Source organism: Clytia hemisphaerica, unplaced genomic scaffold (genome assembly GCF_902728285.1).
Source record: "Clytia hemisphaerica strain Z4C2 unplaced genomic scaffold, Clytia hemisphaerica genome assembly, whole genome shotgun sequence".
Taxonomy (NCBI): domain Eukaryota; kingdom Metazoa; phylum Cnidaria; class Hydrozoa; order Leptothecata; family Clytiidae; genus Clytia; species Clytia hemisphaerica.
The window spans coordinates 631,530-653,586 of record NW_027103834.1 but is presented as its reverse complement, the minus strand read 5'-3'; the positions used below and the strand labels follow the sequence as shown (position 1 = coordinate 653,586).

Below are 22,057 nucleotides of genomic sequence, written 5' to 3'. Positions count from 1 at the left end.
AACGCGATCGAATAATTGCAATTCGATTGTCGAACGTAATCGAATCTCAATCGAACGGCCAATTCCTGGGTAATATTCGATTGTGTTCGATTGCGTTCGAGTAAGGTTAGATTGGTTCGATTAATAGTTGACTATGTTTCATTGTTTCGATTGATTGTCAACTACATTCGATTAATATTCGATTACGTTCGATGAGTTTGATTGCGATTAAATTAAATTGGATCACTCCGTTAGAGCTTTTTAGTGTGGGCGGCCGAGCGCTTAAGTATCGTACGAAAGCAACTAAAATCTAAATCAATCGAACGTAATCAAACATAATCGAATACAATCGAACTTAATCGAAGCAATCGAACAGCAAATCCTAGGTAATATTCGATTGCGATTCGATTGCGATTCGATTGCGTTCGACAATCGAATTGCAATTATTTGATTGTGTTCGATTGCGTTCAATTGATTCGGCGTTCGATTCGTTCGATTGACACCGTCTGGGGATTTTGTTTGACAGAACTTAAGAAAAGCTCAAAAAACCAACTTTCCCTAAGGAAACGCAGCAGGAATACGCACAAACGGGTTTGTTTACCTCCCAGAAAGGTGTATTGCAATTATTCGATTGTGTTCAATTGATTTCGCGTTCGATTCGTTCGATTGACACCGTCTGGTCATCCATTACACTACAGTTTATAGTGCACTTTTAAAAAGACCAAAAAATAAGTTGGGAAAAAGGGGAGTGGCAAGTGGGTGTGTCTGAAAGAATTTTTCATTTTCATATTTGAGCAAAAAGTAACAACAAAAACGAATAGCTGCTGGGGGAGTAGAAATGATTGCTTCAGAAAAGAGAGTTTTTTAGAGAAGAGAGCAAGCGAGAAATTATAAAAAATATGAAATTATAAAATGGTAATTTGGTGACTTACCCAGCTTTAAACAATAGCTCATCAACACTTCGTTATTAAATTTAAATTAGATTAAAATCCAAATTACATGATAAAACGGTTTGCCTCATTTTGATGATTTAAACTTGACAAAACTTACAACTTTGCTGCTGCGATTTGCTTCAGCGAAAAATTCAAGCATGATCTTTCGATTTCGATTTGTTTTTGTTTACGGTTACGGGGAGTAGCATGTTCATTTAACCTCGTTCTGATGTAAAAATAATTCTGAGAAAAAAACGCCCTCGTTACCACCTCACTAAACTAATCCCGCCACTGCACTTTTATCCGACAGACTGAGGACGACGGCGTTGTATATCAGCACTTTTACGTCGCGTCAGCGGGTCTAAGCCCCGCGGGGAGGGAAGTCTATTAAATTTGCTTGATCACGGATATGTCCAAACCAACAAAGTGCAAAAGCCGATCTTCGGAGAATTTTGCCAAACTAACCTCTCCACCGGGTCAAAACTAGAGAGAAGAGAAGCTGACCCTGCCCTCCGATATCATCGGACACCGGGCCCTATCCCGGGATAGTTTCTTACCACTAGATAGGGAAATCACAGCGCTTACCAGACATTGTAGTCTGTACTCGCGACACATCGGATCTCCCCATACTCTTGTATCTATCAGAGTAATGGTACCCTATCCCCTCACATGGTACATTCACTTGCCAAGTGAATTGCAGCACCGAGTGGGAATCGAACCCTAACTTCCAGCACGGAAGTCAAGAACGCTGACCACTACACTACTGCGCCTGCAAAACTATGCTTTTCCAAATCGTTTCAGACGCTGTCCCCGCGCCATCCTCGAAAGGGCATACATAAGCTCCCTATTGGTCGCTTTAAAAATACTTGTGTGTCATTCTTGTCTATCTGGCTCATGATTGGAAATCGAATGGACAAGATTTTCGAAAAAGAATTTTGAGTGAAATAGAAGATTAAGAACGAGAAAAGGTGGATGATCAAATTGATTAAAGTTCTATTGCTATCTTTTTTGGCTGATCTGAATTATATGGAATTTACCAAAAGAAGAAAAGCTATTATTACTGCAATTAGACTTCAGCACGATATCGAGGCAATGGAAAAGTGGTCTGGTGACTGGTTGTTAAAATTCCATCCTGACAAGTGCCACGTGTTGACAGGGAAATTCTGGAACATTCAACATGCACATCCTTACGCATCCTTACGAGATCACTGGCACTGTCCCCCGGGGGGGCACTGGGTTTGCGGACTGACGGTATGTGCGGGCCAAAAATTGGCTTTTAAAATTGCACCCTTACTCTTACCGTCGATGCTCTTACAGTGCAGCAAAAATCAGTGAAAATCATACCCTTAGAGTGCATTTTCCCCCAAATTTTCGATCCCTTTCGTGCAAAAAATGGTCAAAATTCTAGCATGTTTGGTCAAAATATCTAGATTTTTCAAGAATTTTCTGAAATTTCTACCCTTACAGTGCATCTCTAGTTTTTCCGACCCTTACAGTGCATTTTAAACATATTGGAAAAGGTACCCTTAGGACCCGCACATACCCGTCGGTCCTTTTGCCCAGCTGCCCCCCCCCCACCGGGCTCTGTCATAGAACATGTTGATCAAGAGAAGGATCTTGGAGTGATTATTGATAGTGAATTGAATTTCGAAGAACACATCTACAGATCTAAAGATCAAGAAGGCTAACTCGATCGTTGGATTGATTAACAGAAACTTCGACTTCCTTTCTCCCGAGATGCTCCGCACACTTTTCATTGCATTTGTGAGACCTCATCTTGAGTACGCGCAAGCTGTTTGGTCTCCACGGCTGATCAAACACTCTGGTGCAATTGAAAGTGTCCAACGTAGGGCCACAAGACTTGTCGGTGGTTATAGAAACCATTCATATGAAGAACGTTTACAAGTCATGAACCTACCCAGCCTCAAGATCCGGAGTAAAATCGGGGACATGGTGGAAGTATATAAACATCTTAATGTCTATGATAAATCTTCCCTGTGTCAGAAACTCGTTCTTCGAAATCGACCTCAACGTAAGCACAATCTCGAATTAAAGAGGAATTAATTTCGCTGAAGACGGCATTAGAGGATACCAAACGAATTCACTTTACTATAGGAGCATTGATACTTGGAACGGTTTGGCAACCAATGTTGTAAATGCACCGTCCGTAGGGAAATTAAAACTAGAATTAACAAACGAATGGAATGATAAGATCTATAAATTGTAAAGATGTAGGATTGTTTCATAGAGGTCAATAGACCTGAGAAATACACTTCTATAAATTATTGTACCTTTGTTACTTTGTTTTTTCTTTACAGTGAATGTAGTTTCTAAACCTGAGAGTTCTGTCCAAGTTGTTTTGATAAATCACACCAAGCAGGACCAAGTATCCTTGATCGAGTCCTCGGATTCCAAATGGACCTGTAGCTCAATGGTAGAGCAAATACCAGCGAATGGCATGGTTGTGAGTTCGAGTCTCGCTGGATCTGTTGGTTTTTCCATTGGTTCTGGTGGCTGGTCAGAAGACAACATGAGAAGCGAATGTATTCACTTAATAGGGAGGAAGGTTTTTTCTGATTGGAGAATTTCTATATGGGAATAAAACACTTTCAAGACACTTTCAAGCATTTGTGTGTCATAATCAAGGGCATTTACTTTTTCTGAAGTTAAGGAAAACTACCAGAGAGTTTTTTTTGGCGATAAGGCCGATATGATTTGGTCAATCTGACTCATCCATTGTTGAGACAAGGTGACAAGGTGAAGCGTGACAACTGCAGATCAAATCTGTGTTTTGACTGGACTCACCAACCTTTTTAGCTTTATGATTATAAAGGTAGAGTTTATCGCAACAACTCTTATAATTCAAAATCCGATGCCCGGGTTTGCGAGCTGATGGGAGGGTGCTGCCCGACTTTCGACCTTTATGGACCCTTACCGGGACTGAAAAGAAGAAAACAAAGGAAAATTTTTGAAATTTTACGACCCTTTAGTGGGAAAAATTTGATTTTCTGATTTTTCCGACCCTTAGCGGGACTTTAGAAGTCCAAAAAAGGTACCCTTAAGGGCAGCACATACCGTACCCTCCATTTGCCTAAGCCCCCCCCCCCATCCCGGGATCCGATGAGTGTGTTAGTTTTTTATCTTACTTCATATAAAATTGTCTGTCTCTTTAAAGTTTTTGCTGTTCATTTTCAAAAATGAAAAATAGGAATAGGATGACTGGATGGTTCACTCTTAATCCTTGAAAGTGATCTAGTCTACAGATAACTTTTTACGAAGAGAAGGAGTTTAAAATGATAATCTTCTTTTCTGTTTTGTGGTTGGTTGAAAAGAGCTCGGAACAGTTTCAAGGGAAATCCAGTTAAGTTAGCAATCTCTCGCAAGTTCCCTGTTGACAGAATCGTTCCGCCTTTCATTTTCTCAGCACTGTTCTGAAAAAACAAAAGACATAATCCCTAACTAACCTCATCGAAGCCAAACGCCGAAATATATCTACTTTCCGAGCGTTTTAATACAAGATCTTGTATTAAAGAATAAATATCGATTTTTTCTCTTATGAGAACTTGGCCTCTGGCACCAAGGGTAGCGAGAAATGCTACTTCCAATTATAGCTTTTGTATAAAAAGCGCAAAAGGTTTATCTTCGATTTTTTCTTTTTGGTTGAGTTGCAGGAGGCTCTGAAACCCATTTTTGTATCTATTGAGGCTTTCAACCATTTCTCCTCTCATTGTATGGGTTGACCCGGGCAAAAGTTTGTCCACTTGCCTTTGGGCGGGAGTGACAAGTAGTAAATTTTAATTCTAGGTATTGTATGCATGGCCTATGCTTACAATAGGCATGGTGGTTTAGTGAAGAGTCAAAGAGTACAAATAACTAAAAAAAATCTAAAATGTGCTTTATAAATTTGTTTCAGTTTAAATGGCTCTATTTGCTTTATGGTAATTATTATTGGGTCCCCGATGAAGTAGGCCAAAGCATCTAATACTCACAACAATAGATTAAATAGTGGTTGGATATTCAGATAGAGATAGATATGAAAATCCGATATTTTACGTGGGTAGCTCATTTATTTAGGAGTTTCCAAAGCCAATCGGCTCGGCTATCTATGAACGGATGAACGGAACATTGGAAGGAGCGGGGGATTCGAACCATTGAGTTTCAAGCCCGAAGGGCTAGAGGTCAATCTCTAACCTTTCTCAGGCAAGAAAAATTGAAGCCTTAAAATATGCGCCGTATTTTTGATGACGGATTGAATCTAGCAATTCCTTTGTTTTCGAGTGATATATTTTTCGAAATTAAGCGGTAAATTTTAGTTTCAATCTGTCATTTGTGTAAAATCCAGGCGGGTCGCTCAAGGCCGCGCAACTTTGGTAGGATTTGTTGGCTTCAAATCCTACCAAAGAGATTGACCTCTAGCCCTTCGGGCTTGAAACTCAATGATTCGAACTAAGGGTATTATTCAAAATCCTGCTTTCAGCTCTCACTTTGAATATTCTAGCATTTGAAAAACCATCTGCCACATTGATTGACGCTTCGCCCTACTCTTTAAAATAGTAATTGTTTTTCTATTCATTTTTCAGATGCTTGTCACGGAACCAACACGGTAATTATTGACATCAATGAAAACTCTGGTAGATTGTTGACTTTTCCCATTACGACCCGTGGAGATTTTAAAACCATGCTAATGAATGTGACAAACATTAAAAAAACATTTTGCTTAACGTTTTCCTATTTTCTTCATTTTAAAATCTCACATTTAATCAAGTGACCACACCAAGAGAAAAAATAAATAATCATCACAGTACATTTGGGTGCTTTTTGGAAAAAACAAACACATTTCATTTTGAGCCATAGTTACATTCATTAAAAAGATATCTTGAAAAAGTAACGCTTAAGCTGAAGCTGATCAAAGATGACAAGCTTACAGACAGACACCAAATTCATCTTATATTCAACTCTCAATGGAGCAATAACGATCCTCATCCTAACTGTGCTAATCCTAATCATCCAAATCATATCTCTGGTCATCCACTGGAAATCCTCCTACAGATGTCCATGTTTTCGGTTATTCATCACCAGTGTCCTGATGTCGACCTTCATCTCAAACCTGATCTGCTTTACTTGTAACATCCTTCTTATGTTCATCATTTACCAAGAAGTTCACAATGAAACAATGTACGCTGTCTATCTCATCAACAAAATGATGACGGTTGGTGCAGAGTTTGTTTGTATTATCCACATTTACCTGATTTCATTTCAGCGTTACATAGCAGTGGTCTATCCGTTCAAAATCAGTCATTTGTGGGTGCTTTGTAAAGGTACCTATGTATGTTCTGCCGTTTGGGGTATCACTTTGTTCCTATTCGCTGGTCTATCAACTCTCGAATTCTACACTTCAACTAATATCTTACGGCTAACCAAAAAAGTTCAAGGTTACCTGATTCTAATCCTTATCCTCGTCATATCATATTACTACGCTCGGATTATTTACGTACTCGTTGGGCGATACCGAAACAAGAATCTTAAAACGAGTTCAACGAATCTTAGAGCTGTTTTTATCAGTATTGCGCTTGGAGTTGCCTTCGTTCTTTCCTTTGGTCCCAAAGCTATCGAGTTCATCATTTGGCAAGACATTGTTTTGACATGGACCATCTACTTATACATTATCAGCTACTCTTACGATTCTTTACTTATCATCGGAAAATATTATTACGAGAAATTTTATTTGAAGGAGAACAGATCAAACAATTCTACCAAATCCACCAGATCTGATAACTTGAAAGTTTCAGTCTTGAAAAGCAGTGATGATAATCAATAGTGTTGTTGACTAACTGAAAGTTCAATTTGGTGCTTTTGTATATGGGATGTAATAAAAATCAATATATGGTGGGGATGAAATATGCCAAATAAATCCTAATGATTGGTAATTACATGTTAAAAACTAACCTGGACTAATAACAATGCATGCCAGGCCGCCCGGTGGATCCACATCGCTACTAGAAAAATGCCTAAAAATCACCGGTGAGAAAAATTGTATTCATGAGAGTGGACTATCAAGTGTCTGCATTTCCTTGGACACAGGGAAGCGGGAAATAGTGCTTATAGAGAGTTCTTATAAAAAATAGACATTGCCGCGGGAGAGTGGTTTGGGAAGAGTAAGCTGCAACGTAAGCGTAAGCGTAAGCTGCAACGAAATACAACGACGTGGTTTACTAGTCTATTATGAGACAAGGGTGTATTAAGCATTCTCTCTGAAAATCCAGATTACTGGTCCATCATGTTTTCAGTATAAAGATCATGGTTTATGTTATGTATAATTTGTAAATATGATGTACTTTATGGGACAAAACTCCTCGTAAGAATATAAAAACCTTGTAAAAGTAATTATATGTATGAATTTCTTTTAGAGAAATTAAGATTTCTTGGTCCGGAATGTCATTTGTGACAATTATTGCTTCTTAATTGGCAAGTAATTGGCAAAGGCGCGATATAGGAAGCAGTTAAGTGCCATGTTAAAAGGAAGATTAAGAAACCTTTGAGTAAAAAAATATTTTCGTATGTCAGTCTTTATAACGTCATCACTCCTTATCGGAGAGGGGAAAATTGTATGTGTTGATAGTTGACATCTGAAATCGATACATTTTGGCATAACGAGTGGGAATTTATCAAAAATTTAAACAAAAAAAAACCTGAGAATAGAAAGTAGCAAATTCTCTGAAACTGGAAAGACAGTGCTTTAATTCTACCAAACCCAGCTGGCACACAACGATTTTTCAACGTTCACCTAACGTTATATGGACGTTATGAACGTTAAATAAACGTTGAAACAACGTTGTGTGCCAGCTGGGAATAGATTTTCGAAATGAATAATGCTTTCTTTAATTTTTTCCCAACATCCCCTATTTAAGTGCTGCAAATGAACTATACTCCTATAATATCCCTTCGCACGTCGATTCTACCATTTGCTCAAAAATATATATTAAAAATTGAAGAGATAACGATCTAAAGTGAGAAAAACAAGTATGGGATTGCGGTTTCTAGATATCAGACTTCAGTAATGAATCTCTCTCGAAAACAACGTTGTCGTCATCAAGAAATTTGGTAAAATATTTCTTACTTTAACCCAATGAACGAGATAAGAAATCAAAGAAAGTAGGGGGTGAGACAACATTTGAAACACGCGAGAAATATAGAGAAATACGTAAACGTTAGATGACGAATTTCGTTCAAATGAGGTTGAGGTAGGATATCATAGTATCATGTCATTAAATTTTTCTTTTTCTTCTTTTTCACAATAAGAAGAAACGAAAAGAAGATTTATTGTCCGGAATGGAAGACTTTTTAAGCTTTTGTTCGTAGGTTTATATTCCGGATGGATGTAGGCATGCTTTAAAGAAGTCATTAGTAACAAGTTTACGATTTGTCAACGAGATTTGGATTTAGATTCAGCATGATATGTGAAAAGCATAACATTCAATGAAGATTTTTCAGAATGGAGGACGACAATGACAATTTTTGCTTTAGATTTAAAGTCTGTAAAGTTTAGTTAAGAAAGTATTCAATCATATGTTGAACTACTAGAGAATATTTGAGAAATATTGTCAATCTGACCCATAACAAGTTTTGCATTAACGTATTTTCGTTTTTCGTCGATAAATGTTGAATCAGTCTGATCAGACAAGTGGGAAATCTCTAAACAAGTCTTGTGACAAGTTATTTACTGATACTTGAAGTTAACGATGTGTTGTGTTGTATGAATGGTCTCGTGACAAAATGTTTCCATTCCAAAAAGGTTAATGATTCATAGGGTCTTGTTACAAATGTGATGTTTGGTATGAGGAGTATATAAATTGATTTGATACTGATGAGATGATGTTTCCTTTAGTAGGTAGGAGAGTTAGCATTTAGATCATATTGAAGGGGCCCATTGAAGCTGATGAAAATTCTGAATTTTAGAAAAACAGTCAAATTTGTAGTATGTAATTTTCAGAAGATTCTAAAACGGGGTTCCGAATTGATTGGCTAAACAAGCTTTTCTATTTGCTTGATGTACCCTAGAGTAGAGCTTGGCGCTGGCACATCGGGTAGTTAGTTATAAGATTAGTCCATAGATAACCTATTAATCAAAAGAGCTTGAGATTTTGCACTTCTGTCTCAATGACCAAGAGATTAAATGTGTAATGGGAAATATCATTTTAACTGTATATTGAATAACTCTATTCATTTTGAGAGAGAATTCCATAATGGTTGTTTTCAGCATGTGCTACATTGCGAAAGGAAAACCCAAGAGTGTTATACCAGACTAGTGGCGTAAATAAATCGGTACAGCCGAATAAAGCGCCGAGTTTGAGCCTGATAATCTAGTAAAACAACACTTTTAAGGCTGGTACATAGTAGGTCCGACTGCTGACAAGCTTTCTGACGAAAACGGGATTACGTTACATATAAAATGACATGTCTCAGTTTGGAACAGTTCGACGGTTGTTTGTTTTTCAGTGAAAAGCAACTATCATTTTATCAAATATTTTGTTTCCATCATTGGAAGACCCTAGTAAATATAGTTTTAATGTTGTAGGTATGCAATACAAATAGTGGGATTACTTTCTTATCATCACGTCTCGATTTTCAACAAATCTTTTTTTTCTGCAGAAATGCGTTCTTAATCTTTTGAAATATCAATTCATTTGGAATTTGTTTCCACCGCGAATATATATCACAGAATGACAATCAAAGTAGACGCACAACAACAGACCAAAATGAGACTTTCTTCGTCACCGCTTCCAAGCATCAATAAAAAGACTTTTAAAATCGTGGTGTTGGGTGAAAAACATTGCGGAAAGACAGGTAAGTTGGATCCAATCACATCTAGCTGACTTTTGTAATATTGATAGGCCTTATGATTATAGAATTATACTACTGAGTAGAAGCCAAAAGTTGATGCAGGCTAGATTTTTATTGGTCAATTTATTTCAATTTTGAACTTTTACGAAGGTTGCGAGTGCCACGTTGTAGAGAACTGCGACATTTGTTCCGGAAAAATCTTGGAATCAGTATTAAAAAAATTGATACACCTCAAGAAGGTGTCTAAAATATGACCAGCAACCAGTATTAAAAAGAAGGATATTATCTTGAAACCAAAAAAATATTGCCAGCAAATACGAACAAATATATCATTTTTTGATGATTCATGAAACATCAGGCATTGCATCTCTCTTTGATAAAACAACATTGTGGGTTGACCCAAAACATCATGACAAACCCATACAACATAAATCAGTTATGTCAGAAGGAGAAAGAAACCCTGCTGATGGAAAAATACCTTCCTCCGCAGAAAATGTATGGACGGAGGTTTGTGTACGAGATAAACAAGTACGGATTAGGATATATGATTATGCAATGTTTGCTTTCTCAAGTAATCAGTAAAACTAAATCTCGTGTTAAACGTTATTATAAACAGCATTTTTTCAAGATTCTTGATTTTTTGTCTACTACTTGTCTGTAGACCAGGTCTGACTTTGTAAAACTAACTAGAACATCCAAGTTATTATTTACTAAGAACCTAAATTTTGCTGATTGAATCAAGTGAGCATCTGTACCATACCTATGTTAGTGCTAACCGAAGCTTTGTTGAGTAAAATGTCTGCAAATGATTCAATTTAAGGTGCTTTGTAGAAATAACCATACAGTACCCACTTCAACTAAACTCTCAAAATTTGATATGGAAGCAAAGTGACATATTTTCACATTTTTGACTCGTTTTAGCGTTGACAGTTCGATATTTGACGGGGAAGTTTATTTACGATTATGCGACCGGTGAAGATTTCATTTACCCTCATCAAGCAAACTTGAACAACGGAGATGTCCAAATTAATATTGTCGATACTTCACAAAATGTAAGTAGAATAGAAAACACCCCTGTCTCAAACAGTGTAACAGTACATAAAAATTTCACTGAGTTCACTAAGTTTCACTGAGGCAAAAAGGGTCCTTGAGCACTTAACTTTCAGAAATGACTGGTAGCAGTTACTGTAAAGCTGTAGACTGGTAGCAGTTGAAACTTTTAGCTTTAGTTTCCAGGGTGAGCTAAGATCTGTACTTCTTACACATTTTCTCCTTTTTCCATACACCCCTTACTATAAAAATCAACTACTTGTACATATTTCAAAACTTAGGAACAATATTTTTGATATTTTTTAGACAGTGACCAGCGCGATTGTGGATGCAGATGGAGTAATCATTGTGTATGCTATCAACAGTAAATCAAGTTTCCACAGAGCTGAAGAACTTTTAAAACATGTTGTTGCTGTCAGTTGTAAACCCTCTATCGCGATCGCTGCTAATAAATCGGACATGTGGCATTATCGGACAGTTATGAGATCAGATGGTGAATATTTAGCTAAACAATACGGATGTAAATATTTCGAACTTTCCGCGTTGACGGATTATGAGAAGGTTCAGCGCATGTTTAATGTCATGTTAAAATTGATGAATGATCGACATACGGATAAAGAACTTATTGAGAGTAAATCTGCTATTGTGATTAATGACAGTTCACCGCCCCCGATTGAAGACTTTGAAGGGCGTCGAAGGGCGAGATCTCTGCATTTACCTAAAGAAAATAAAGCTGTTAAAGTTGGACAAAGTAAAAGCCCGATATTATTCCGAAAATTGATTCGATCTTGGAATCAATCGAGTCTCAGTCGATCTAAATCAACAGAAAAGCTGTTTTAGATTTTGACTTGAGGGAAGAGAATCTATTCAAAGATGTTCAATGGTTAAAGATTGCCAGATTTTGGGCTGATTGAATTATGTGATTGTCAACACGGCTTGAAAATTTTCAGAGTTTAGAATCCGAAGAAAGTTGACCTTGTAAGCTATAGATTTTAGAGTATTTGCTAATAAATTGACTCTCAATTTTCATTTTTCTGTGTTTTCACCAGAAGGTTTTTCTTTTTTTGCAAATGGAAGCTGATGTTTTAAGAATCTATAATAACTCTGGTAAACATCTTCCTTCTTTAATGTTTATGTATACCTCCCATGGGTTTATTTTGCTTCAACTTCGTTGAAAAATGAAAAAGAAAGATCGGAAAATAAATTATTTCTAGCATATGGAAACATATAGATCTCAAGTTAAATGCTGTGTTTATGCGTTCACTGTTTATGATTTATAAGTTCACCTTTACAAAGTGCTGTGACTGTTCCTCTTTTAAACCTCTTTTATTTTGGAAGGTTTTTATTGTAAAGTTCAAAACCTTTTAATTCACTGAAAATTTATAGAAAATATAGGAAGAAAAAGTCAAGGTTATTTAAAGCTTTAGATGTTTTAAAATATGAAGGTTAAGCTTGTAAAAAAATGGATAAAACTACAATAGAGCTTGACACTTCTAAGGTGCAGGAAAATCCGAATGCCATTGGAATGGGGGAAATGACCACACCAAAACTGCAAGATGAAAATCAAACTCCCTCATTGGTTGACAGGGAAAAAAAGAAGATTTCAAGGGGGAAAGAAAAAATGGGGTCAAAACAAAGAAAAAACATTAAGCTGAAGGAGAATGTTGATGAAGTTCTTGCACCATCGCCAAAGAAGAAAAGTGATAATGTCGCTGATGAAAATGATCGACTAAAGAAGAAAATACTTGAATTGACGTTTAGTCGTGACACAGGAGAGGTTGGGAGTCTGGGTCTGCTTGACCCTTTTGATTAATCCATTTAATTGGGATTTTTTATGTATAGTGAACAACTTCAAGTTTCTGCCCACTAATGACCATTGATTTAATTTATTTTAATTTCGAAGGCGAAATTGACTCCCTTTACCAGACCTCCAACAGTGATTTAGTTCCATTGAACGTATTTATCAAAAGGAGACAAACATCTCTGAACACAGCAAAAGAACGTGACCTCATAAACCATCTTTAAGGGGTTTGATCCATCCTTCTTCATCAAAATTTCATTAAGCTATATTATACAAAATCACTGGCGTCAATAAAAAATAAATTTCGAAAAAACATCTAAAGAACTTTTCGAGGGCGTGAAGCATCATCAAAAACTTTATTTACTCTTCTTCATTTTTCGTCAGAGTTCTTTTTTTGAAATATGTTGACAGATAACTGGTAGTAAAACAAACATGGTTACCGTTTAAGTCTTTACAGCAGGTTGAGTGCTAGATATTTTGGTCGACATGTTATGTGAATATTATTACAAGTCTTTAGATTGTTTTTACCAGGGTCCTTTGAGCTGAATCGAGCATTAGAATGGGCGAGAATTCGAACCTGAAATCCCTGGTTTGTGGCCACTAAGTTATCGTTCCTTTTAATTACTGATAACATAACAAATTGTCCACGAACATTTCCAAAGAGTTTATTTCTTCGATGACAACTCTTCCAAAGTGTTTCATGCAGTTTCAAACTCACAATTTGACTCAGCAATACCCGAAAGCTACTGATGTTGATTTTCTTTCTCTCTTGTTTTCTTTCAGTTAGTCTCAAAAATGGATCAAGAGTACGTGGAAGAATTGAAAGCAGCTTTCGAACACGCTGACATCAATGATAGTGGTAATATCCAAACAAGTGAACTGGTTATTCTTCTGAAGAATCTGGGCGTGAACGTCGCTGATGCTGAAATGCAAGACATTGTCAACGAGTTTGATTTCAATGGAACTGGTGCTATTGATTTCAATGAGTTTCTTCAATTCATGGCGAGAAGAGATGAATGGAGATGTGAAGAAGATATCAAAATTGTAAGAATTCTCCCGCCTTTAAGGCTTAATTACTGTTGTGCTTTCAACAGCAATTCTACGATGACATTTTTTAGAGGAGTAGATGTCTGCTTATTCTTTTTAAGTCATGAATTTCTTTCTCATGTTATAAAAAGGGTTCCTTTCAAGGTAGCCCTTAGCTCAACCTTAATAACCTCAACCTGCCATCAGATCAAACAACAATATCAGGAAAATTAGAAAAATTTCCATCGTGAATTATTGAAAGATCTTAGCTTTTCACCACGTTAATTCGCTCAAAGAACCCACGATGAAATTTTCTAATTTTCCAATAAACTTTCTTTTTTCAAATAACTAGTAATAAGAGTCACAGTAAGCTTGAAATCTCGTGGACAAATTCTATTTCAACGTTGGTTTCCATAACAAACGGACTCAACAAAATAATATCATTTCATTATAGGCATTTAGTGTTTTTGACCCTGACAACGAAGGTTTCATTGACGTTCAAGAACTTCGTGAAATCATGCAGCGAGATGAAGAGAATTTGACTGAAAAAGAGATCAAAGAGATTTTATCAGTGGTCGACCAAGATGGAAATGGAAGAGTGGAATATAGTGGTAAGTCTTTCTTCATAATGTTGGAAGTCTTATCTTCAGTACCTTCAAGACCTATGCTCTATCAAACTGTTGAGTTGTGTTAATGGGAAAGCCTGTAGTGTAGCCTATGTAGACTCAGTTACCTTTAGGTATCAACCTGAAGGGAGGGGTGGGCATGGCATTATTATAGTAGTGGTATGTCCATGGTATGTCGTAATATTGGTTTAATACAAATCCTGCACCCCGGTCTCATTAAACAACGGGGTCTCTAATAAAGGGGGTTGAAACACTCCATTAAATTGACTAAATTGAGATAGTAACTCGATAATGAATTAATCCAAAAACCATTTCTTTTATTCATTGGTAGAGTTTGTACAATTGATGTTGAACGACCATGATGAGGGCTAGAAAAACACGATGTTCAATTTGTATTCCATTAATGAGAGAGGTCAGGTGAACCCAATGGAAAAAAGTACCCGATGAAAAAACACCTCAAGTATGCTTCCTAAATGTAGTCGAACGCTTGTAACTGTGCAAATCAATGGAAAGTCAATTTACTAGATTGGTAAGACTCGTTGAACTGCAGGACAGACGGATACAAAGCTTGGTTTGGAGGAAGTCTAATACCGCAATACATATTTTGGAGTTGGAACATATTTACATCCTCGCTTATACCTCAACGTTTTTTGCATTGGGATTATCACCATGGAAATGAAATCATAACAAACATGAAAAAATACTTTCAAAACTTTCACGCGTCAATATTTAGTAAAACCAAGGAAATTTGATAAATCCGATGAAAATATCATACGATTGAAGCTCTCTCATTCGATCTTCTACTATTCGATTGATAGGCTCCATTATTCGATGATATTGAAATTTAACGTCAAAAAGAAACACTCATAAACGACGCTCTGCCATTCAATAAGCTCCCTTATTCGATGAAAATCGAATAAGAGAGCGTCAACTGTATATCAACTTACGAAGATTCTTCGATAAAACTCAACAAAAAAAATCTGTTGAGTCAACTTCCGTGCTACTAACTATTTTTCTAAAAATATTTTCTAACGGCCACATGGTTATTATTTTTCACCAACGCGCGTGCGAATTGGAAGTCGAGAAACCTCCACCTACGGCTGCTCTTAACCGCAAATTTATTAATTATGACCGTTAGAAAGTTTGTGAAATATTGCAAAACTCAATGTTGGCTTTATTACAAAGATTGGCTTCGATTGGGCAGATTTGTTTTTTTATTGTGACCATTTTTTTAACCGACAATTTGGTAAAGTTTTACCTTCCTAAACAATGACTTACAGGTCTATTTCCTTTTATGATAATTTAGAAGAATGCTTCAAAGGTATGGCGATTGTTTGAGTTCCACTGATTGAGTGTCTGATAAACTTCTGAAGCTCGTTAAGCTCAACTAAGCTTAAGTTCTGTATACGTTGGATCGTTGGATAGTAACTAATACAAATCTAGCTACAAAAATAAGTCGCTGATATTTTAAATCTTGGACAATTAGAGCGAAGAATTAGCAGGCATCCTTTGTTCAATTTCAATTTTTAAGCTTCTTGGCCACTGTATTTTGATGAGAACACGAGTATCTTTGTTGCAGTGCGTTGATGAGACAGTTCGCAAATCGAATTATTTGTCTTTTGAGATAAAGAGCTGGGTTGCGAACAGGAAGCATTTCAATTATTTCAGATAATCGCATTAATCCTTGATTAGAATTGCTGAGGCACATTTCTTAATTACATTTGATGTGAAAATTCTATTCAAATGTCAGTAAGAATGTCTGTAGTTTGTTGTTTTAACCTCACACTGTGCTGAAAGAAAGAAAACTGACGCAGAAGGTCACCCCCATCAAGTGGGAGTATAACGATCAAATTGAACATTATTAACAAAAAATATGCAAAAATCAGCACTCACATAAACATCATGTGGTACCTTCATCTTTTAAAAACATTTGGCAAATCAAGTACGGTTAACATCAAATTTTATCAGGATTCTAATTGAATTGAATTCAACTTTGAAAGTCCTCACTATTTTATCCTAACTAGATTTGATCAGTTGGTCTTTTCCACATGAAAGTTTGCCGTGTCTAATTAGAGGACCACCCCATCATCGACTGATCGTCTCATCGAATTTCCTTTTCAAACTTTCTAGACCTGTAATATTCTTGCAATATAGTGGCCTACCTAATTTAATGAAAAGTGGAAAACTAAAAAGATTTAACCGAAGAAAATTTTTTTGCAATTTGAGCCTGTGATTCTCATAATAAGAATTCTTACAAAAAAGACGTTTACTTTTCATGCTTTTTGCTTTAAAATGAAAGTGAAAGCGATTGAAATGTTTATGATTTACTGTGCTCAATAGCTTATTTAATATTCATCCCAAATTCCCAAATCTAGATAAAAAGATCAAAGCCGCTCACCAACCTAGGCAGATTCGGAGCCATGGCTTTTAGAGCGCATAAGTCCCAAAGCGGAGTAATCGGAATCTGCTCGGAGATAGATTGAATGGTTGTTCTATGATGAGAGGTTGACTCTCGATATTGCTTTAAAAATTCAGGAAGAAATCATACATATCTTTCCGTGAATAAAAGTTACTAATATTCTTATTCTGCATTGACAAAACGAATGGCCAAAGCTGGGGTGAACAAGGTACCCTATATCAAGCTCGTCATCAAAAGGGAATCAAACAAAATCCAAACCTGCCATTCACCATTATTACATAAATTAGACCAACCCATTTAATACTTGAAAGTACGTCAATCAATTAGGTGTTTGTGAAGAGCAACAATTTTTCTCACGATTAATAATACAATTTGGCAGCCATTTTTGAAAATTAATTTTTGTTTACAAACATGCTCATTAAATCTGGTATTATTTGGGAACCCACATGTCTCAAATATCAATTCTTCATTCTGGGACCAAAACTAATCTGAGGGACAAAGTAGGCTCCACCCGCTCAAAAATGCTTTGCTCAAAGCCCTCCTACTCATCTCGCTCTGATTTCAATCATTTGATATGTATTGCAGATACCAAATTATGTCAGATCTCAGGCGGAAAAATTTGGCAATGTAATTATTATTTTATGGCATAAAGAAGAAATAGACTTGTGTGATTATCTTATTCATTCACAGACTTTTGGAAATTAGTTGGCAAGAGTTCAATTTCTTGAATGTCCCTTTTTAAAATGGCTAGGAGGCAGACAAGCTGTAAATTAGATATTAGATTTGGCTTTTTTGTGGTAATGCCATGACTTTCATGTTGCGTAAATTGCAAAATGATTCACATAGTAGGCAATTATAGTACACGCCCTTTGGTCTTTCGACTGGCTTGAAACTATAATATCCGCATTTCTCTTTACTCCATTCCTCTAAGTCCTTTCACTTTAAGTTAAGTTTACACTGATTCTTATTTTAATTTCTTAAACAATGCTATAATTGTTATAAAATTATACCGTAGGTTGAAAATATATTTCAGAGATCTATGATTTTTGAGAAGAATAATTTGAAGTAGAAAATGAAGTAGAAAAAAGTAACCTTTTTATCCCTTGAGGTTATTAAGGCTAGAAACTATATTTTTGGTATTAAGCTTTGAAGCATCCAATGATTTCAGATGAATAATTATTTTCACATAAAGTTAAAGATTCTAAAAAGATAGCTCGTTGGAGTCGAAAAACCCTGTCTTAGCTGATTTTTTTAGAATTTCTATTTAAAATCTTAGCTCGGCTATTATTTTGGAGAAATTCTCATTTTATCAAATCTAAAGCTTCAGTTTTTGGTGAGATTTAAGCCTCAATTTTCTTATAAAAAACGGGAGAGAAGTTTTATTTTTAGCAAGCAGAATGGCCCGTCAGTATTTGATTGATAAGTGCGGAGTTCAATCAGACTGATATTGCATTCAATGAATTAAATTTTTCCTTCTGGTATTTGTGGACAAAATGGACTGTATTAAGACAATTACGGAAAGAATGCGTTAGTACTTGGAAAAATAATTGAACACCAATCTTGCAAGATAGGTAGGTTGAAAGCTATTTAATTTGCGTTTTTTTTATAATCTGATGAAATTGAAAATGCGTTCTTAATTGTTTTGAGACACTTTTGCGGAGAGCGTTTCCATGCCAAAGACATAGTTTTGATATTATTTGTAATACACAAATATGACACGATTTTGAATTCGAAAACCCATCACGTGTTAAAATACTTAAAATTCAATTAGGATAGTTTAGCCACTGGTCAAAAGGTAAATTACCGAAACAGTTTAGAATATTCTTAAATAGGCCACAAACGTGGGACGTTATCTCTCATTTTCGATAAAAATATTGTAACCCACTAATAATTTTCTTGAATGTTTTGTAACTTTAAAAGAAGGTGCATCTCATTTGATGAGGTTGTCTATTTATTTGAAGCACCATAGTAACTTAACATTAGGAACCCATCAGAATATGTTATTGCTTCAATTTCTCGATGATTTCTCTAAATTCCGGGGCGTTAATGAGTGTACCTACCATAGAAAATCTCAAAATAAACTCAAGGACTGGAAGATAGTACATTTTTCGACCAGTACAGTCGAAAAACTTTGATGAATCTACTCTGGGCGTCTAATAGCCTCAAAACTATGTTTTATATTATTTTTTTCTGAAATTCAATCTATGAGAACCACTAAAAGAATTTTATCACGCATGTCTTAATGCTATTACTATTCAAAGAGTAACAGATTTGGAGTATCCATATTCATAGGTACATAATATTAAAATAAATGTTTGGATTTTAGCAGCTCCACTGGGAATATCGATCTGTCCTCAGAGGGCGAGTTAAAGCCTATATTCCAAACTAAAGGCTAACCAATATAATACTACAGTATCCCTAGCCTGCTCTACTAATAACACACCCCCTTCTCATAGACCCACTGGGAACCCTTCCCACTGGAAAAGTAAGTTGGCCAAAATATCGTCCCCGGTGGAAAATGATCCTCCAATCACTGAAAATAACCAAATAAAACAATCCTCACTGCAAAATATTATGCTATTTTCTCATCCCACTGAATCTTCTGACATGAAAACAAAAGAATTGAAATCCCCAGCCATAGAAATATGGGAATATCAATACCCATTGAGTTTCAGTCCGTTATTTTTATCCCCAATGACTGAAAAATCTTACCGGGTCTGTGAGAAGGGGTGTTGGAATAGTTCAGTCGTTTAGTTCGAGTAGGTGAAATTTGAATCAGATCTGAAGGAGGTTAGATTCCCCTGACGCTGTAATTTTTTGTTATCATGCCGATGATGCAATGTAAACTTGCCTAAGCAAGTCGCGGAAGTCGGGACCGTGACTGTTTTCCGCTCTCTTTTGATTACAATCTCACTCCCTGCAGATCTCTAGGAAGGCTAGAAATAAACAAAATCGTTCTGAAACTCTCTCTATGCATCCAGGATGTCTTTTTAAGTAATGCTTGCACATCGCTAATTTAATATTGAAAATACGTGACTTTTCTTTGGAAAATTATTTCTTTATAATAATCTAGATTAAAAGAATCTCAAATTAATGTCCGGTATAATGTAATAGAGAACTTAAGAACTTAAAAGACAGACCAACAAAGTTTAATAACAAGAATTGTCTAGGTATTACCCATAATTTTAATTCATGTGGGATGGTTTTATTGCTGCTTGTATTTGAAGAATGTATTTGTATTTGAAGGAATATGAGTTTTAAAATTTTGCAAAAAAAAAAGCCCTTCAAATAGTCATAAACATTTTTCCTAGCAGGACGTGAGCAGAAAATACTAATATAATAATTTACTCTCTAAGAGGAGGTTTTAAAGATCAAACATCAGAGAAAAAAAATTAAATGAACATGATTAGCCCATTTAAAACCTTTGAATATACCATAAAATAATATAAGAAAAATGCCCACTCGTCTTGACGATAGGAGATAGTGTAATACGGACGCACGCAATAATTGTTAATTGTTCAGGAGGTCGACTGATGTAATGTAAGAATAAACAAAGGATTGGAGAAATATTGGATGACCAGTAACCCAGTATCATTAAGGTAAATGCGGTAGTTTTCCGGTACTGATGTTGTCATGGTTACTGATATCTTATAAATAGAGCACGCGGGATGGTCGAGTGCTCAAAAATTAAAGATCAAGGGTTGAACAGGGATTTCAATCTTGGGTTGGAGATTGGATTTTGAATCTTGGATTGAGATTTTCAAAGAATGGATTGCTTTTACCAAAGATTTTACATACTGACGTTTATTGTAATTTGGTGCGACAAAGCAGTCGAGTCTTTACCAAATCCTAAGGTAGGTTTTTCTTCGTTTCTAATCTTATTTTTACTACGGGTAGCAATAAGAAAAATTGTTTGAAGGGTCCAAAACATTCAAATCCCACAATTAAAGTCTATTCACGATAAGTGTGCACTCTTTTTTCTTTTACCTATAACTTTTGAAGGAATTCTTAAATCTTCATAAATTTGGTATCATAAAATTCTAAAAACGAAGATGAGAATGAAGAAGAAAAAAATGAAGATCTTGTAGAAAAGTGCTATGACTATCATTTTCATCGAAGTGAATCCTTAATCATCGAACGTCAACACTATGAAAAAATTTCTCAAAAATAATCATTCAGTCAAAAGATATCAAACAAAGTTATAAGCTGATTGACGTCTAAAAACGCTGTTTTCTGCTATTTTCTGTTGTTTTTTGGGGTCAATCACTTATCAACTTTGTATCATAAACTTTATATTGAATAAATATTTTAGTGAAATTTCTTCACAGTGATAACCTCTTAAGATCAAAGAATCTCTCCAGTGAAAATGAAAATTATAGCGCTTTTCTGCAAGATCTTCATTTTTTTCTTCTTTAATTTCATCTTCGTTTTTAGAATTTTTTTAAGAATTTTTTATTTCAAATTGTTCCACTCACAAATATCTCTCTAACGATACCAAATTAAAAAAAAATTGAAGATTTCCTTCAAAAGTTATAGGTAAAAGAAAAAAGAGTGCACACTTATCGTGAACAGACTTTAGAATAGCAGTAATACCTTTATAAAGATCCCGAAAGTCGACAAAATGGTAAAAACACACCTAAAAAAATGAAAAGAATTCAACAAAAAAAAAAGAAATCAAAATCCGGAATATTTTAGCCTTAGACTTTCGAAAATTGACGTGTTTCATATGTGCTAAAGTTAAGTCACCACACCGGAGGGGAGAGGTTGATTTCTCTTCCTAAGCATACGCAGACTACTTCTTTCTTTTGGGGATTTGACTTCAAATTTTGTTCACGAACTACTGCAGTCGACTTTTAACTAATTATCGCTAACCACCACGTTGATGATCAACCTATTTTATCAAGATTTGAAAAAGTTGGTCCGTAAAGCAACAAATTTCAAATCAACCGGCGTTATACTCTATATACACTTCCAAAATTAACATTCCACTGACTTTTCCCGGATTTTCCCCCTTTTTTCCCCGGGATGGCCGGCATGATATTTGGAAACTCATTTTCCTTTTTCCGTTAAAAAAGGGTCAGTGGAATCTTACAGCATGAAGTGGGATCTTATGCAAAACAATATACCTTGAAAAGGTTTTCATTAAAAAGATTTACTGGGTATTTCTGAATCGTTGTAAGGACTATAAACCCAACATACGGAGAAGTGGATAGCATGATATTTGACAATAAGGCAAAATAAAAACCCCTGGTTCACTAAAGTCCGACAAGACCCACTAAACAAATGTCAAATAGGCGCTTGTTTTGTCCCAAGCGTAGTAAGTCTGTCCATTTCGAAAAAAATCTTAAAAAATCAATTTACAATTCTACTATGACAGTGTTTA

At 35.7% G+C, this 22,057-nt stretch overlaps 3 protein-coding genes across 3 annotated transcripts in view; 2 read left to right on the top strand and 1 right to left on the bottom strand.

Moving 5' to 3' along the window:
- The window catches only part of LOC136806971 (dynein axonemal heavy chain 12-like), a 68,751-nt gene extending 67,654 nt beyond the window's left edge, over positions 1-1,097 (bottom strand). Inside the window, exon 1 of the mRNA XM_067063549.1 lies at positions 1,030-1,097. The gene's annotated coding sequence lies outside the window, so the exon portion shown is untranslated. The remainder of the gene's footprint in view (positions 1-1,029) is intronic.
- A 6,977-nt stretch (positions 1,098-8,074) lies between these two features.
- On the top strand, positions 8,075-11,831 carry LOC136806955 (ras-related and estrogen-regulated growth inhibitor-like protein). Its single transcript, XM_067063533.1, has 4 exons — positions 8,075-8,152; positions 9,561-9,755; positions 10,674-10,804; positions 11,109-11,831. Exons 2-4 carry the CDS (start codon positions 9,632-9,634, stop codon positions 11,640-11,642), a joined length of 789 nt encoding a protein of 262 aa, XP_066919634.1. The 5' UTR covers positions 8,075-8,152; positions 9,561-9,631; the 3' UTR covers positions 11,643-11,831.
- A 395-nt stretch (positions 11,832-12,226) lies between these two features.
- Positions 12,227-15,653, top strand: LOC136806954 (uncharacterized). Its single transcript, XM_067063532.1, has 4 exons — positions 12,227-12,579; positions 13,387-13,647; positions 14,084-14,240; positions 14,587-15,653. The coding sequence occupies exons 1-4, from the start codon at positions 12,265-12,267 to the stop codon at positions 14,625-14,627; spliced, it is 774 nt and encodes a 257-aa protein (XP_066919633.1). The 5' UTR covers positions 12,227-12,264; the 3' UTR covers positions 14,628-15,653.
- Positions 15,654-22,057: the final 6,404 nt, after the last annotated feature.

Excerpts from the sequence above, each read along its gene's own strand:
- LOC136806955 (XM_067063533.1), top strand. The coding sequence starts at position 9,632 with ATGACAATCAAAGTAGACGCACAACAACAGACCAAAATGAGACTTTCT. Across the intron at positions 9,756-10,673 it reads AAAACATTGCGGAAAGACAG|CGTTGACAGTTCGATATTTG; the intron begins GTAAGTTGGATC and ends GACTCGTTTTAG. Across the intron at positions 10,805-11,108 it reads TTGTCGATACTTCACAAAAT|ACAGTGACCAGCGCGATTGT; the intron begins GTAAGTAGAATA and ends GATATTTTTTAG.
- LOC136806954 (XM_067063532.1), top strand. The coding sequence starts at position 12,265 with ATGGATAAAACTACAATAGAGCTTGACACTTCTAAGGTGCAGGAAAAT. Across the intron at positions 12,580-13,386 it reads TTAGTCGTGACACAGGAGAG|TTAGTCTCAAAAATGGATCA; the intron begins GTTGGGAGTCTG and ends GTTTTCTTTCAG. Across the intron at positions 13,648-14,083 it reads GTGAAGAAGATATCAAAATT|GCATTTAGTGTTTTTGACCC; the intron begins GTAAGAATTCTC and ends ATTTCATTATAG.